The sequence below is a fragment of the Ranitomeya imitator genome, chromosome 6 (assembly GCF_032444005.1).
Source record: "Ranitomeya imitator isolate aRanImi1 chromosome 6, aRanImi1.pri, whole genome shotgun sequence".
Lineage (NCBI taxonomy): Eukaryota > Metazoa > Chordata > Amphibia > Anura > Dendrobatidae > Ranitomeya > Ranitomeya imitator.
In genome coordinates, this window is record NC_091287.1 from 390,398,901 (window position 1) to 390,416,374 (window position 17,474).

General features: G+C 42.9%; 1 protein-coding gene across 1 annotated transcript in view; it reads right to left on the reverse strand.

Moving 5' to 3' along the window:
• Nucleotides 1–17,474, reverse strand: part of EMILIN2 (elastin microfibril interfacer 2) — a 135,372-nt gene that overhangs the window by 61,412 nt on the left and 56,486 nt on the right. Inside the window, exons 3-4 of the mRNA XM_069731149.1 lie at nt 2,871–3,043; nt 746–2,617 (exon numbers count right to left, since the gene is read on the reverse strand). Coding sequence (XP_069587250.1) covers nt 746–2,617; nt 2,871–3,043 — 2,045 coding nt within the window. The remainder of the gene's footprint in view (nt 1–745; nt 2,618–2,870; nt 3,044–17,474) is intronic.

The following is a 17,474-nucleotide window of genomic DNA, read 5'->3' on the forward strand; positions in this document are numbered from 1 at the left end:
ATAGATTTGAATGTGTGTAGGTGTCCCCGGTACGTGTGCAAACTGTCACCACACATACCGGAGACACTGACATGTGAAAGAGGCCTTAAGCAAATAGGTCTAAGTTGCAATGCGAAATACAAGCCATGGAAAAGACTAGAGCTGGAAAACAGCAGCCATGTTTTCTGATGTCATACAACCCCTTTAAAACTAAAATTATTTAAAAAGTAAAAAAGAAATACTAATGCTGCACTTGACTGCTATTCATCTAAAGATATTTACATGAATATTTTAAAAGCATGCAATATAATGTTAGCTGAAAAGTATTTATTTTTTTTATTTAAAAGGCATTATTTATTTCACCTCTGAGGTGCAGTAAAACTAACTCATTGTTATAGGCATTTACATTTTATTTTAAATATATTTTCTCTAAATCTGGAATACTTGTTCATTAAATGCATATAATTTCTAGCTGAGTAAAATTGGCTTTTTACCAACAGCAGCTGCTTTCACAGAAAAAAATAAAGTAGAAATTAAAAATGTAAAATTCAATTTAGCAAAAATAATAAAATATATCAATGTGCCGTTACCTGAAGAGAGTCATTTTAGACTACCGTAATTCAAAGCACAAAATTAATAAATATCCAAGAGGTTTTTTTTCACCTGATATAAATTCTGTATTTACTAAACTAAGCTTCACAATTTAATTTTCATCCTATAAATCTAATAATGGGCTGATTATTTTGTAAATCATTGTATTTCCTACCTTCTCCAGGCTTGCTCTTGGTAAGATCTTGTAAATCAGTTGTAATTTTGATGATCTGTGTTTGGAACACCTGGACAGAATTATTCAGGCCATAAATGTCAGTTGAATGTGATTTTATTGTCCCATTGATCTTGTTTATACAATTCCATAAACCGGTTACATGTTTGTTAAGTCCATCTTTAATCCTTTGCAGGCTTCCAGAGATGGTGTCCAGCTTTCCACAGACATTTTCCAACTTAGAAACTCTGGCATTGACATTTGAAAGCTCATTTCTAACTCCCTGAGAATTTTCAGGGCACTTCCCTTTATCAGCAGATACTTCACGCTTTAGGACTTCAAAATTGTCTTGGAGATTGTTACAACAGTTACCATTTGTAGAAACATCTGAGGTACCTTCGAAAAGTTTTTGGACAACTTCAACTTTAGCTAATAGGCCAAGCTGATTATCCATGACAGTAGAGTTAATACCTTGAACTTGGTCTTTTAAGGAACCAAACTTATCATTCAATAAATCAACACTGTCTTCAATCTGGTACAGATCAATTTTAACCATTCCCAGCTCAGTTTTCAATCCTTCTAAATCTGATGTCTTGTTTTGCAGCAACTCAAATTTTTCATTCATTGTATCAGTAAGTGACTTCAAAAGAAGAGCATTATCTAGCTGTGTCTGAACCAAAACTTCATAGTTATTGTTGTAGCTCTCTGTGTTGCCCAAAGATCCTTCCTTGCCATGTAAAACAGCTTTCAATTCATTATCCAGCTTCTGCACCACATCTTTCAATTCATTGACATCGTTAAAAATGGAACTAGCACCAGTGCTACTGGAATCAGCAGGATCACGATTACTGGTAACATCACCCAACCTATTCTCCAGTGATTGGAACTTCCAGTCAATTAGATCGCTCATATTGTCAACACTACTGTTAATTAAACCTCTCAAGGTGTCTTCAATATAGAAGCAATGCTCCTCTACATTTCTTTCTGTGACATTAACCTTAAACTCTAAATCAATCAGTTTCTCATTCCAAGAGTGGTCCGGTGTTAAGGTGTTCAAACGCTGTACCTCACTGTCTAGTCGGGCATTAAGAACCAGGTTGGCTTCAGAAATTCTATCAACTTTTTTATCTAAATTTTTCAGGATGGTGTCAATATCATTTTTGCAACAATCAGAACCACCATTTGGTGCAGTTAGGACTTGAGATTTCAACTTGTCTATTTCATCACGGAGTTCAGCCTCTTTTTCAAGAACAAAATCCTTGACCTCAGAGCAGCTACCCTCATTCTCTTCACATTGTTGCTGAACATTAGTCAGTTTATACTCACAAGAGTTTTTCAGATCAGCCATTTTTCTGTCCATTCCCTCAAGCATCTCATTTCTTAGAGTTTCCAACTTATCATCGACATTAGATACAGATGCTGCTACCGTTGCTGATGGTTGACGAGACATCTCTTCAATATCAATTAACCGTTCCTCATACAAATTGATTGTTCTGGTTAGTTCTTCAATTTGATCAGTTTTCTTTTCAAGTTCTTCTCGGGCACTTGTTAATTCAGACACTAGATCTTTTAGTCCATCCTCTTTCTCAGCACTTCCAGTGAACCCTGGTAAATAGTATTCTGTCTTACCCCCAGTGGCACTGGCCGTGGGTGTCAAGTTGTTAAGCCAAGTATTTAAAAATTTACTGGTGTCTTCCTGAACAGTGATCTTTAAGTTTTCATTTACACCCGTCAAAGAGGTTTGCAAGTCAATAACAGTTTGTGTAAGTCGGAGCATTTCTTCCTCAAGAGTCTGAATTTTTTTTTCTTGTGCTGCATTTAATTCTTGAAAATCTTTTTTAGAGTCCAGTGGTTTGTACTGTTGCCCATTTAATTCTAGGGTGAAATAATAAAGTGATATATTAACTTATCAAAGCATCATGACAAGTTTCAAGTAAGTAACGCATGACTTGTGAAAATATATATTGGTCCATATTACTTTTTACTGCCACCATTCAATACTTGAAGTAAAGTTCTACTGTAGTCCACCAAACTATTTTAACTTGGTGGCAACTTTGGAATTACTGGAAAATCAAATGCCCTCTAAGTAACTACTTTTCAAAGTTGTACATTCTAAAATATTACTTACCTGTGTCCTTCTTTCCACCACTTGGACGAGGAGTATTTATTGGGATCTGTTTGGCCTTGTCAGCGGGGCCCTCTTTGCAATCTTCACCCTTAAAACCGGGGCAGCATCTCCATTCCATCTCTGTGACAACTTTGAAGGATGTAACATACCTAGGTCTAAAGCCAACCTTATAGCTGCAAAAGAACAGAAGATACAATACTTGATCAGTTTAATACACCAGGCTCCCAACTCCGACTCCATAGAGCCATACATAAAGTGAAGCACAGATTAATCTCAACTAAAAGCCGAGATCCTCATGTCAGGAATAGGACATTTATAGGACATTTCATAACTTTCCCGAATTCTTAGGAAAAATTTAAAGCCCATTAAAGCACATTGAACTGCTACCCAATTTATTCTGTATTTTAGGAGTCGGAGTCAGTCCATTTTATACCGACTCCACCAAAATGGGCACCGACTCCACAGCCCTGTTAATATATGTAGTAAATCTATTTTAGTTTTCAACTCCCACTTTATGTCATGTTGTATATCAATGAATTTTTGCCTAAATTAGTTGTGGTTATACAATTGTGATCCATTATTTTATAGTGATATACCGGTACTTTGCTTTTCCTGGCACGTGCTTGATATTAGTGCAGACTTTCTGTGTGTGTGGTTCTAAGAACACATCCCATCATAACAGTAATAGATGGTATTAGTCTAATAAAAAAAATAAGGAAGCCTTGATACTGCTCAGAGTAATCCAATAGTAAAAAGATACTCAAATGAACCTTGAAAACTGCATGCCTCAACAGGTCCAAATGTGGGATTACCGATTCACAACTTGGGGATTGTGTACCTCCCAAATCTATTAAAAATATTTATGCCTCCCACCCCTTATAAACAGCAGTCTTCAAAGCAGTGGCAACAAATGCCACATGGTATTCTACGATTTCATAACCAAGTACAGTTCTAAACTAAGGAAAAAGTGCTGCTGTCACAGGATGTAATGTATAATATTCTTATTTGCGCATATAAGACAATACAATATTGATTTTTTTTATGGCTATGATTACAAAGATTTTCTAAAACTTCGCAAAAGATACAATAAACCTTAATGGATAATAATTTGCATAATCTTCACCTTGATAGGCCATTCTGCCAATCATCAGGTATAAATCCTATATTTAGTGGCTAGCACGATTATCTGCAAGTGACAACTGTGTAATATGAAGCAGTTGGGTATGAAGCACAATATACTGGTAATACCCATATAATGAACATCAACATGTCCCCAATCGCTATTAACCTGCAGATATGGGGTTAATCTGAAGCTTAAAAGCCTCTAAAACTACCTAGCTGTCACACTGAAAGCACCAGGAGGAAATTAACTCTATTCTTTCCAATAGACTTCGGCTTTCAGTTATGGAGGTGTGAACGGTACAGCTCCAATCATGGCTCAGTATACAGAGAGTGGCAGCTGTAGTAAGTACGCCCTGGCACATTGACAGAGAGCAGTCTCTACAGCGTATCAGTGCAGAGCAGAGGTTTCATTTCCTTCTGTATTACGTTACCAATAAAACAGATAAAAACCACTTCCCAACATGACATCTATCTGTCATAATTTCTTCTCACATCCTCTTCTTAAAAACCTTTCCCTCACTCATGCCAATACTGGTTTGTACATCATTAGAACAACCGACAGGAAATATCTGTATCACATCTGGGAATATATATACATAAGCAGTTTTTTTTCTGCTTGCACTGCATACTAGAATATTAACTGCTAGAAATTACCCCATATAATATGGCCATACTGGATTACAATGGCCACAATAAAACTATGCATCAAGAACGGCAAACCAGCAAATATATCTAATGACAAGAAAAAGTTAATACACTCAAAAGTGTTAACCTAGGCTCCCTAGGAAATCAGGAAGATTATTTTTTACTGAAACATCTTTAAATACAGGTCCAATTGAGTATGCAATCATTATGTGCATAAATCTGACCCATAAGTCAAAAAGCCCCATACATACAGTGGGGAAAAAAGCCACCAAGTTCTCCAACTTAAAAAGATGAGAGGGGCCTGTAATTGACATCATAGGTAGACCAGTCAAAATGAGAAAACAAATCCAGAATATCATCTTGTCTGATTTGGCAAGATTTATTTTTCAAATTATGGTGGAAAATAAGTATTTGGTAATTAACAAAATTTCATCTCAATATTTTGTTATATATCCTTTGTTGGCAATGACAGAGGCCAAAGGTTTTCTGAAAGTCTTCACAAGGTTGGCACACTCTGTTGGTGGTATGTTGGCCCATTCCTCCATGCAGATCTCCTCTAGAGCAGTGATGTTTTGGGCCTGTCGCTGAGCAACACGGACTTTCAACTCCCTCCAAAGGTTTTTCTATGGGGTTGAGATCTGGAGACTGGCTAGGTCATTCCAGGGCCTTCATATGCTTCTTATGAAGACACTCCTTAGTTGCACTGACAGTGAGCTTGAGATCATTATCATGCTAACAGGATAGCCTCCCAAATCTCACTGGAGAGATGATGTCAGGTGAGATAACGATCTGGTATGTCCAACTTGGACTGCCAATCCTTTTATGCTCATTGAGATAAGCTGTCATCAGAGGAGACCGGCAGCAGCTTTGTCATAAATGTGGCACCCCTAGGGGTATTTGCCACAAAAAGAGTTACTGACACTGAATACAAATACTAAAATAGCAAGACTGCACTACCACCTCCGGCCAGAAGGGGGAGCTCCAGAGACTCCCCTTAATCCATTCTGGTCTGAGAGAAGAAATGGCAGTTGGGCTAAGGAGCTGATAGTGAGAGGTCATACAGCTGAATTTCTAACAGCCCTATGACGGTTTCCAGGCCCAAATCACCGGCCTGAGGAGAAGAGGGACAGAGAAAAGGGACATTGTGAGAACCGGGTAGCATTAATCACTACCCAGAACAGGCGCAAAGACGGATACCGGATCCGTGGCTGTATTCATTATATATAATACAGCAACCGGAAAAACGTGAGGTGATATCAGCTTCACTAGGGCCGGACGCAGCAACAGACACAGAGTTCAGCGGTACTCCCGGAGGGGGTAAGCCGATAAAAGGACTCGGGTTGCCCGTCGAACCAGGACCCGGAGGGGACAGATTGGGCCGGCAGCCAGTTCACATACAGCAGCAGGGCCACACAGAAATTGCGCACAATAAGAGGCGAAGACCCCGGCAGGGTCAAAGTAACTCAGAGTTCCCATACAGACTCCGGTGACAGGACTGGTTGTAAATCCTTTTATGTTAAAGTAAACTGGTTAAACGTTTCAGTGCCTCAGTCTTTCATTTGGACAATAGCCATCTATCCAGGATCGGGATCATCGCCGCTGGGAGAACCTGCTGCTGATCAAGTAAGTGCCTGTCCCCTCACGATACCCCTTACACTGTGCATTGCCTGAGGCCACAGCACCGGGTCAAGCCACCCGTGACATCCCCCTCAAGAGACAGACCCCATTGGTCCGGTGCTGGGTATCCCGGTCTCTTGGGCGTCACAATTGGCGTCACGAACAGGATCTAGCCAGCCCGTATACCGGGTATTGTGTGCCGTGATTGGAGCCCAAAACTGTGAAAACTTGGATGAAAAATCTTGAAAATTGACTTTATTAAAGAAAAATCCATTCCCCATTGAAAACTATTGAAAGTGACTTTTCCCCATTGGTTATAATGGAGTAAAGATGGCCGCCATCCCCTGAGGTAATCACTTCATAACCGTTAGGCACGAGACTGTTAATTGAGCTACGCCATCACCTGAGCCCCAGTCTAACTGAAAAACTTCAGAATCCGCCATTACAGAGCGCGGCGGGTGGGAGCAGCAGGGGGCGTGTCATTATGGGCGGCACCAAGCTGAGCGCTCTGACATCAGAGCAAGGGTAAAAATCGATCCTGCTGCACAGCGGAACGAATCTACACTATCCCGACAGAAGCGGAGGACCGGAAGGGTCCGGATTAACTAAGGGGGCACAGTATGTCGCAGCACGGAGACGCCGCAGCACCCGGCGACGCTAATGCAGCTGAAAGACAGAGTGTCGATAGAGAGTCCGGTAGCGCAGCGGTGCAAGGAGTGGCACCCATCATGCCGGTGCTGATGCCATATACCCCGGGTGGCCCATGGCTTCCAATGTATGAAGGTGAGCCTAATACCCTTGACGATTTCAGAGAAAAGATGCTGGCCCATTTTGACATGTTCCCTGTGGGTGAAGTTCAGCGTGTTAGTCTCCTGATGATGCAGTTAAGTGGCCATGCTAAGCGAGAAGTCACAGCATGGGCAGCTGATCTAAAAGGCACTGTTGAACGCATATTTGCTGGATTAAAAGCTACATTTGAAACCACTGCCAGCAGCAAAGCTAAAGTACGATTCTTTAATTGCAAACAAAAAGTTAATGAGGGCGTGAGAGACTTTGCCTTAAACCTGCAGGAAGCCCTTAAATCACTTACACTGGCTGAACCCATTTTTAACACCGGAGCCGATAAACTGCTAAGAGATCAATTTATTGAGGGACTCTACACCCCTTCTCACCGGGGGCATGTGAGCATGCTTGTTTTTAAAAACCCTGAATTGACATTTGCCCAATTAAAGGAGAGCGTTATACGTCTCCAGCTGGCAGAGGCTCCTCAACAACATGGAGTACCAGTGACATCAGCTATGTCCGGGGCCATTGCTAAGCCCCTGGGGCCCAGTACTAATGAGGCTCTTCAACAAAAGCTTGACTCTTTAACTGATGTTGTTGCTTCAATGGCTAAAACCATGCAGGAGATAAGAGGACCCAAGATGGAGTTGTCAAACCGTAGAGAAGGTGTTCCATGGATGAGACCCCGGAGATACCCGACATGGAGAGGACGACCCCGCGACCGCTACCAACCGGATGGACAGCCCATTTGCCGCCGTTGCCAGCAGCCAGGCCACTTTGCACGAGATTGTGATTTAAACTGGAATCCCCTGGGAATGCGGGCCGCTTCGCAGGAATGAACTTTCAAGGCCCAACACCCTGGCACGACAGGTACATCGGAGGACGACCCATTATCCCTATCGTGCTGGACGGAATGCCCCTCAACGCTTTGCTGGACACAGGCTCCCAGATTTCATCTATACTGTATATCCTTTATAAGAGGTACTGGGCTGATGCAGATATTGATAAAGGGCCCTCTGATGTTGAACTAGATATATGGGCCAGTAATGGTAAGTTGATACCGAAACTAGGATTCAGGGAGATGACCATAAAGATTGGTAAAGTAGAATTGAAGAAACAGGGTATAATTGTTGTTGATGTTGACCGGCGGAACTGTGAACCAACTGTATTGATAGGAATGAATGTGTTAGAGAACTGCTTTTCCGAAGTCATTTCTGTCTTACAGCAAATTGCTGAAACTGCCCAATCCTGCCAGCAGAGAGTTCTCCGGAGGGAAATAAAAGTATTGATGTTAAGGCAACAGGTAGAAGTTGCAGGTGGAGAAATCGGCAGTGTGAGGGTAAGTGATTCAACGTCTATTGTAATCCCACCAAAAACAGAAATGCTGGTATGGTGTAGAGCAGCCATTGGTACTAAGGGATGAGATTATCAAGCCTTAATAGAACCAGTGTACACCGACAGCAGGCCCACTATACTCACAGCACGAGGGGTAGTCGAGGTACACCGGGGACGAGTGCCGGTACGACTTTTGAACTGTGGAGAGGAAGAGGTCACTTTGCCAAGGTATGCTACAATGGCAAAACTATATACTGTTGACAACAATGCCATCACAACCATTGAGCCCTTAGAACCAACCTGTCAGGTGGAAGGCAATGGCTCAGATGGAGAAATGGAGGATTGGTGCCAACAGCTACACGTGGGCATAAATTCAACACCTACCCATCAAAAACAAGGGGTGTATAGGCTAGTGACGGAATATGAACAAGTCTTCAGTAAACACCCATTGGACTTCGGACGGATAGAAGGGGTAGAACACACAATCCCCACAGGTGACTATCCCCCAATAAAAGAAAGATATAGACCCATACCGCCCGCTCACTATCAATGTGCAAAAGATATGCTGAGGGAAATGAAACAGGCCGGGGTAATAAGAGACAGCTGTAGCCCCTGGGCGGCCCCTCTAGTGATTGTCAAAAAAAAAGATGGAACTATGAGAATGTGCGTAGACTACCGGCAGATTAATAACATCACCCATAAAGATGCCTACCCTTTGCCTAGGATAGAAGAGTCCTTAACTGCTTTGAAATCTGCTAATTATTTTTCCACCTTAGACTTAACAAGCGGGTATTGGCAAGTCCCTGTGGCTGAGAGAGATAAGGAAAAGACGGCATTCACCACACCAATGGGTCTAAGTGAATTTAATCGCATGCCGTTCGGACTCTGCAATGCATCCGGTACCTTCCAGCGGCTGATGGAATGCTGCCTCGGACACAAGAACTTCGAGACCGTCCTCCTGTACCTAGATGATGTGATCGTCTACTCAAAGACTTATGAACAACACTTAAAAGACCTGGCAGAAGTGTTCGAAGCCTTATCCAGGTATGGCATGAAAATCAAGCCATCCAAATGTCACCTTCTCAAGCAAAAGGTACAGTACCTGGGACACATCGTGAGTTCGGAGGGAGTAGCACCGGATCCCGAGAAAATAACCGCCATAAGGGATTGGCCGAGACCTACCAGCGCAAAAGAAGTGAGGCAATTCCTGGGATTGGTGGGTTACTATCGCAGATTTATAAAAGGATTTACCAAGTTGGCAGCACCCTTGCAAGACGCCTTGGTAGGGCAGACGAAGAAACCTTCAAACCGAAACCCTCCTTTCCAGTGGAACGACGAAAGGGAAGACTCCTTTGAACAACTAAAGAAGGCACTAACCGGAGAAGAGGTTCTGGCATACCCAGATTACCATCAACCTTTCATCCTCTACACCGATGCCAGTAATGTGGGACTAGGAGCGGTGCTGTCACAAAAGCAAGAAGGTCGGGAGAAAGTCATCGCCTTTGCAAGTAGAAAGCTCCGGCCTACTGAAAGAAATCCAGAAAATTATAGCTCCTTCAAATTGGAACTACTGGCAGTAGTTTGGGCTGTGACGGAACGTTTCAAACACTATCTGGCCACTGCAGAATTTATTGTCTATACTGACAACAATCCGTTGACCCACCTGGACACAGCCAAATTAGGTGCATTAGAACAGCGATGGATAGCCCGGTTATCTAATTACAACTTCAAGATCAAGTATCGAGCAGGTCGCAAGAATGGAAATGCCGATGCCCTATCCCGGATGCCACACTTGAGAGATGTAGAAGAAGAAACGGGGGAGCTTGAAGAAATTGAACTACCAGCCTTCCATCATCCCAAGGCAAAACATCATCAGTCAAGTACCTATCAGAAACAATAAGAGGTGAATTTTAATCCGTTAGCACACCATAGATGGGCTGACACCCAAGACAGCAATCCGGCTGTGAAGTTGATGAAGGAACTGTTAACTGAGCAAAGTGCATATCCCGATGAGGATGCCCCAGAAGAGACGCATCAACTCTGGAAAGAGAGAGGCAAAATGTTCCTGTATCAAGGGAAGCTCTGTAGAAGGTACACCAATCCGAAAACACATGAATTGGTTTGGCAGATTATCGTGCCTAAACAAGATGTCAAGATGGTCCTCGAAGCTTACCATAATGGTGCTGGTCACTTTGGTTGGAAAAAGTTAGAAGTACTTCTAAGAGAAAGATTTTATTGGGTCGGAATGAGAAAATCAATCGAACAGTGGTGCAGAAATTGTGGCCCGTGCAACCTCAGAAGAAACGATCAAAAGAACCAAAGAGCACCACTGCAGCCCATAATCACCAAACAACCACTTGAACTTGTAGCCATAGACCACGTGAAGTTAATACCAAGCCGGTCCGGCTATGTCTATGCCTTGACCATCGTGGACCATTATTCACGCTTCTTGGTAGTAGTACCCGTAAAAGATCTGACAGCAAAAACAGCAGCCAAAGCGTTCCAAACGTACTTTTGTAGACCCCATGGATATCCGGAACAGTTTCTCACCGACCAAGGTACAGCCTTTGAATCAGAGATCTTCAGAGAATTCTGTAATATGTATGGTTGCAAAAAGATCAGGACGACGGCCTATCATCCACAAACAAACGGCTTATGCGAGAAGATGAACCATATTGTAATAGACCTACTAAAGACTTTACCTGAGACAGAAAGGAATCAATGGCCAGAGAAATTGCCTGACTTGGTGGATCTGTATAATCATGTCCCGGTGAGCTCCACCAACTGCACCCCAGCTTATCTTATGCGTGCAAGACCCGGCCAATTACCAATCGATCTAGAAATGGGAATTCTGAAACCAGACGCAGAAGTTCAAGACTCCAATTGGGATATCATACGGCAGAAGCAGTATCGCCAAGTGCAAGAGAGTGTGGAAAGAAGCCTTCAGCAAACTAGAGAAAGACAAGAGCGAACTTTCAACCAGAATGCTCTAGCGACCCCATTAAGACCGGGTGACCAAGTGCTCAAGAGAAATCGTCGAACCAATAAACTGGACAATCAGTGGGAAGCCGTACCCTACACAGTTTTACCAACAAGAGTGGATAATCCTAAAATGTGTCTCATTAGCAAAAACGGAGGCTTAACATCTGTACTAGTGTCAAGAGACAATCTTAAATTATGTCCGGAAGCATTGAAAAAGCCAGACGTTGTCCAGCCAGAACCAGAAGTTATTCAACCCATACAGGTTCAACCAGTAAAGGAAAAAGAAGAGGAAGTGTATCACACCTTTATAGGAGACTTTCCCAAAACCCTACTAACATACCATGGTGCAGTAGTGGTTCCCATGGTGGCCTTTTATCCAACACCGAACCCAATACCAGAAGTCCCAAGACAGGAAGAGGCTGACCCCGTACTACAGGAGGTTCCAGGCCAGGAAGAACAGATTCCTGAAAAGAGTAATCCCATTCACGGTGGACTTTCCAACTCCATAGTTATGGAATTATCTTTAGCAGAGCAGGCAGATACTACATCCGCAGTAGACAGTAGTACACCACATGAAGAGACACCGCTATTACGTAGATCGCAGCGTAGTACCCAGGGTCAATTACCGGCCAGGTATGCGGATTACCAACTATAAAACTATAGTCATTGTTATCATTCTGCAACGTTTAAGCCCAGTACCTACAGAGACTTGTCTGTATGAACTTATTGCATATTCTTGAACTTTTTATCAGCCCGGAGGCACTAAATCAAAGCTCCGGAAAGACTGCATTTGGAACTTTGCTTTTTGCTCTTTTTGAACTTTCTTTAGACTTTATATTGGTAACTCCGTTGGAAAAATGGAACTAAATTCTTGGACACAAAGTGCAGTGCCTTTCCTAGTACCTTCAAGGATAGAACTGTATTAATGGACGCTATTTGAAGTGACTTTTTACAGAACTCTATTTTTGTTTCCTTGAGCGGTTTTTGTAACTTTTCATTTTTAAGACTCTGTACATATTAATTGTTATTTCAAAATGTTATCATCCCACAGTCCCGAAGTACTGTTCTTAACTAAGGGGGAATGTGGCACCCCTAGGGGTATTTGCCACAAAAAGAGTTACTGACACTGAATACAAATACTAAAATAGCAAGACTGCACTACCACCTCCGGCCAGAAGGGGGAGCTCCAGAGACTCCCCTTAATCCATTCTGGTCTGAGAGAAGAAATGGCAGTTGGGCTAAGGAGCTGATAGTGAGAGGTCATACAGCTGAATTTCTAACAGCCCTATGACGGTTTCCAGGCCCAAATCACCGGCCTGAGGAGAAGAGGGACAGAGAAAAGGGACATTTTGAGAACCGGGTAGCATTAATCACTACCCAGAACAGGCGCAAAGACGGATACCGGATCCGTGGCTGTATTCATTATATATAATACAGCAACCGGAAAAACGTGAGGTGATATCAGCTTCACTAGGGCCGGACGCAGCAACAGACACAGAGTTCAGCGGTACTCCCGGAGGGGGTAAGCCGATAAAAGGACTCGGGTTGCCCGTCGAACCAGGACCCGGAGGGGACAGATTGGGCCGGCAGCCAGTTCACATACAGCAGCAGGGCCACACAGAAATTGCGCACAATAAGAGGCGAAGACCCCGGCAGGGTCAAAGTAACTCAGAGTTCCCATACAGACTCCGGTGACATGACTGGTTGTAAATCCTTTTATGTTAAAGTAAACTGGTTAAACGTTTCAGTGCCTCAGTCTTTCATTTGGACAATAGCCATCTATCCAGGATCGGGACCATCGCCGCTGGGAGAACCTGCTGCTGATCAAGTAAGTGCCTGTCCCCTCACGATACCCCTTACACTGTGCATTGCCTGAGGCCACAGCACCGGGTCAAGCCACCCGTGACATCCCCCTCAAGAGACAGACCCCATTGGTCCGGTGCTGGGTATCCCAGTCTCTTGGGCGTCACATAGAGAACACAGGAACAGAGCTTAGCACTCCTGTGTATGAAAAAGTCGGGAGAGACAGTTGTCGGCTGAATGATCATCCGAACCATCATTCAACCGACAGCTATTTATTGTGTATGGGGGGCTTAAGGTTTAAGCTGCCCAATCTTTTTGAATTTGGCAATTTGTCTGATGTATAAAATCACAGGATCAAATGATAGGACCAAATTGTTGTCTAATGAATACATGCATAATTTTTTTTTGCAAGATAACAGGATACAAGGAATAAGATGCCAGAGATGATAATATTGAGTATAAAAACAGTTTTCAATCTGGACAGTGCCAAGATGCGACTGCCTAGGCTGAAAACCACTGGTAAAATGAGCTGCTGCGAGTGCAGCATCAGTGACTAGCAATTACGTCATCGAGGTTACCACAGGTCACTGAGGGTGCGTTCCCTGCCAGGCAAGTTAAACTGTGGTGACCTTGCTGAGATAACTACTCGCACAGTGAGAAAAAGCCTCATGGTGCAGCGGTGAGTTCACAGTGAGAAATTTCTCACAGCGAACTGCGGTGAACTCTCTGAGCTCAGCGCTGCAACATAAGACTTTCTCACTCTGCTAGCAAGGGTGTCACCGAAGTCACTGCATTTCAGGGGCCTGGCTGGGAATGCACCCTCAGTGACCGGCATTAACTTTGATGACATCACCGCAATGCAATGCAATGCAATGGTTGTTAGGTGAATATAACTGTGCTTGTTATTTTAAAATAAAAATGGAAAAGTATATTTTTTTAATTTCAAATAAAGGACTTTATTCTTGCTGTTACAATATAACTATGGAATTAGTAGCGGATAGGTGTCTTACATTACTAAGCTGTGGGATAAATGTCACCATACAATACAAAGGATACCACAACCCCACAAATATGAACCCCACTTGCCATCACCACAAGGCAAGTGGGAAGAGCTGACAAAGGGCTAGAATTGGTGCATCTAATAGATGTGCCTTTTTTTGAGTGGCTGCTATTTCTAGGCTGGGGGGGGGGGTGCAATATTCATTGACCCTTACCAGCCATCATCAGTCTGCTTTGGTTTTGCTGGTTGTCAAAAATTGGGGGCCTACGCCATTTTTTAAAATTATTTATTTAAATAACTTTAAAAAATCGAAGTGGGGAACCCTCCATTCTTGATAACCAGTCTTACTAATGCTGACATAGAGGGTTACAGCCCCCAGCTGTGAATTTTGCGTGGCTGGTTATAAAAAATACAGGGGAACCCAGGCTGTTTTTTTTATATATTCATTTAGAGCACAGGCTGATAAATGCTCAAATCAGCTGCCTCCTGCTCTCACTGTTATTAACAGCAGCAGGCATAGGCTGATGGGAACAGTAGTCTCGTCCGCCAACGCCAGCGACCGGAGGTAAACCTTTTACCTCCCATCATAGCTGCGGATTCACGCTGTCATTTGACAGCATGGGAGCCACAGCTGTCTGACCAGCGGTAATGATTTTACCGCTGATCAGAAGCAGTGTTTGCCACGTTCTCATGCACCCCAGCCCGAACAGTAACATGGACTTCCTGGTGAAGTCTGTGTTCGATGTATGTGACCAAACAGTAAGTGTTCAGTACGGACACCAAACTTTATTGTTCGGGTTCACCCAGCTCTACTCCTGAGTACACTGATATCTCATATGTGATGTAAAACTACTATTTGGGTGTAGGGCAGGGCTCGGAAGAGAAGGAGCGCCAACTAAATTCTGGAACTAAATTTTGGCTGGAATAGATTGCGGCTTCCATGTCACATTTGAAGAGCCCCTGACACGCCAACACAGCAAAAACCCAATTTTGGAAACTACACCTCTCGAGGAATTCACCTTGGGGTGTATTGAGCATTTTAACCCTCAGACCTGTGCTTAAAAACTATTTTTGAGGCACAGTAAAAAAGCTCTGAAGGGAAGAAGCGGCATATTGGAGTTCAGATTTTGCTGGAATGATTTGAGGGTGCCATGTCACATTGGCAAAGCCCCTGAACAGCAGAACGCCTCCATAAGTGACCACATTTTACAAACTACACCCCTCAATGAATTAATCTAGAGGTGCACTGAGAATGTTAGCACCACAGGTGCCTCACAGAGTTTTATACCATTAGGCGGTGAAGAAAAAATAATTAAATTTTTAAGACTAAAATGTTGTTTTATCCCCAAGTTTTTAATTTTTATAATGGCTATTAGGAAAAAATGGATCTCACAAGTTTGTTGTGCAAGTTCTCCTGAGTGCGCTAATACCCTACATGCAATAAGGAAATACTTTTCAGGCACAGTGGAAAGCTCAAAAGGGGAAGAGTGCCATATTATAGTGCAGATCTTGTTGATATGGTTTGGAGGTGCCATGACCCACTGGAAGAGCCCCTGAGGTGCCAGAACAGCAGAACCCCACATAAGTGATGGCATTTTACACACTACACCTCTCAAACTCATCTAAGGGTGCAGTAATCATATTGACACCAATGCTTAGCCACACGGCAAGATTTGGGAGGAATAGATAGCCTCTTGGAGAACAAACTATGGTAGAATAGTTTGCAGACTCCATGTGCAGAGCCTCTATGTGCCAGAAAAGCATAACACCCTCATCAAGTGACCCCATATTGAAATTACACCCCTCTACGAATTTATCGACAGGTGTAGTGATGATTTTGACTCCATGCGTGTTTTCCAGAAACAAGCAGCAGTGTAGTTGTTGCCGAGTGAAAACTGCAAATCTGTCCTTGTAGTGCCCAGTACATTTTACCCAGCTCATACTTCTGCAGACATGCATCTGTAAATTAGGTGACCTCTCATTGCTACAGAAATGCCAAATATGTGGACGCTAAATGGGGTTTAGGCACACTGGGCTCAGAAGGGAGGGGGCATTTGGATTTGGGAGTGCATAATTTGCTGGATTTCTTTTGGGAGGTGAAGAGCCACGCTGTTTTCCAGAGCCTTTGTATTACGAGTAACCTGGAAGCCCAAAACATTTTAATCACTTTAAGTCATTTTGCGTAAAACCCTGCCCTACTGTGATGTAAACTTAAGTCAAATGTTGGGAAGGGGTTAATGTAATGTTTACTGTAGTAAGAGGTGCTTAAAGAGAATCTGTCAGAAGGAAAAATCTTCCAAAGCCATCTATATACAGAATGTCATAGAGCAGCTGCAGCTGAACTTCTTCATTTTCGATTTGTCTGAAGGCGCCAACACTGATTGGATGCCAGAGTCACGTGTCACAACAAAAGCACGGGATCCCATGGGAGAGAGAGTTCCAACATCGGGGGAATGGCGACAGCACGGGAGGTGAGTATAAGCTTTTTTTTATTTTATCGGGGCCAAGAGTGGTGTATGAAAAGAAGTTGTCTAAGCAGTGGACAACTTCTATAAGTAGGGAAAGATAGTAAAGCATATGGTAAATATACAGTTGTGCTCAAAAGTTTACATACTCTGGCAGAATTTTTTATTTCTTGGCCTTCTTTCAGAGAATATGAATGATAACACCAAAACTTTTTCTCCACTCATGGTTAGTGGTTGGGTGAAGCCATTTATTGTCAAACTACTGTGTTTCCTCTTTTTAAATCATAATGAAAACCCAAATCATCCAAATGACCCTGATCAAAAGTTTACATACCCCATTTCTTAATACTGTGTATTGCCCCCTCTAACATCAATGACAGCTTGATGTCTTTTGTGGTAGTTCTTCAATGAGGTTCTTTATTTTCTCAGATGGTAAAGCTACCCACTCTTCTTGGCAAAAAGCCTCCAGTTCCTGTAATTTCCTGGGCTGTCTAGCATGAGCTGTGAGATATCCCCAGAGTGGCTCAATGATATTGATATCAGGAGACTGAGATGGCAACTCTAGATCCCTCCCTTTGTTCTGCTGTAGCAAATGACAGGTCGACTTGGCCTTCTGTTTTGGATCGTTGTCATGTTGGAACGTCTAATTATGTCCCATGCGCAGCTATCGGGCTGATGATTGCAAATTTGCCTCTAGTATTTGATGATAATGTGCTGCATTCATCTTTCCTTCAACTTTGACCAAGTTTCCTGTGTAGCTCACACATCCTCAAAACATAAGCGATCCACCTCCGTGCTTTACAATAGGACTGGTGTTTCTTTCATCATAGGCCTTGTTGACCTTTCGCCAAA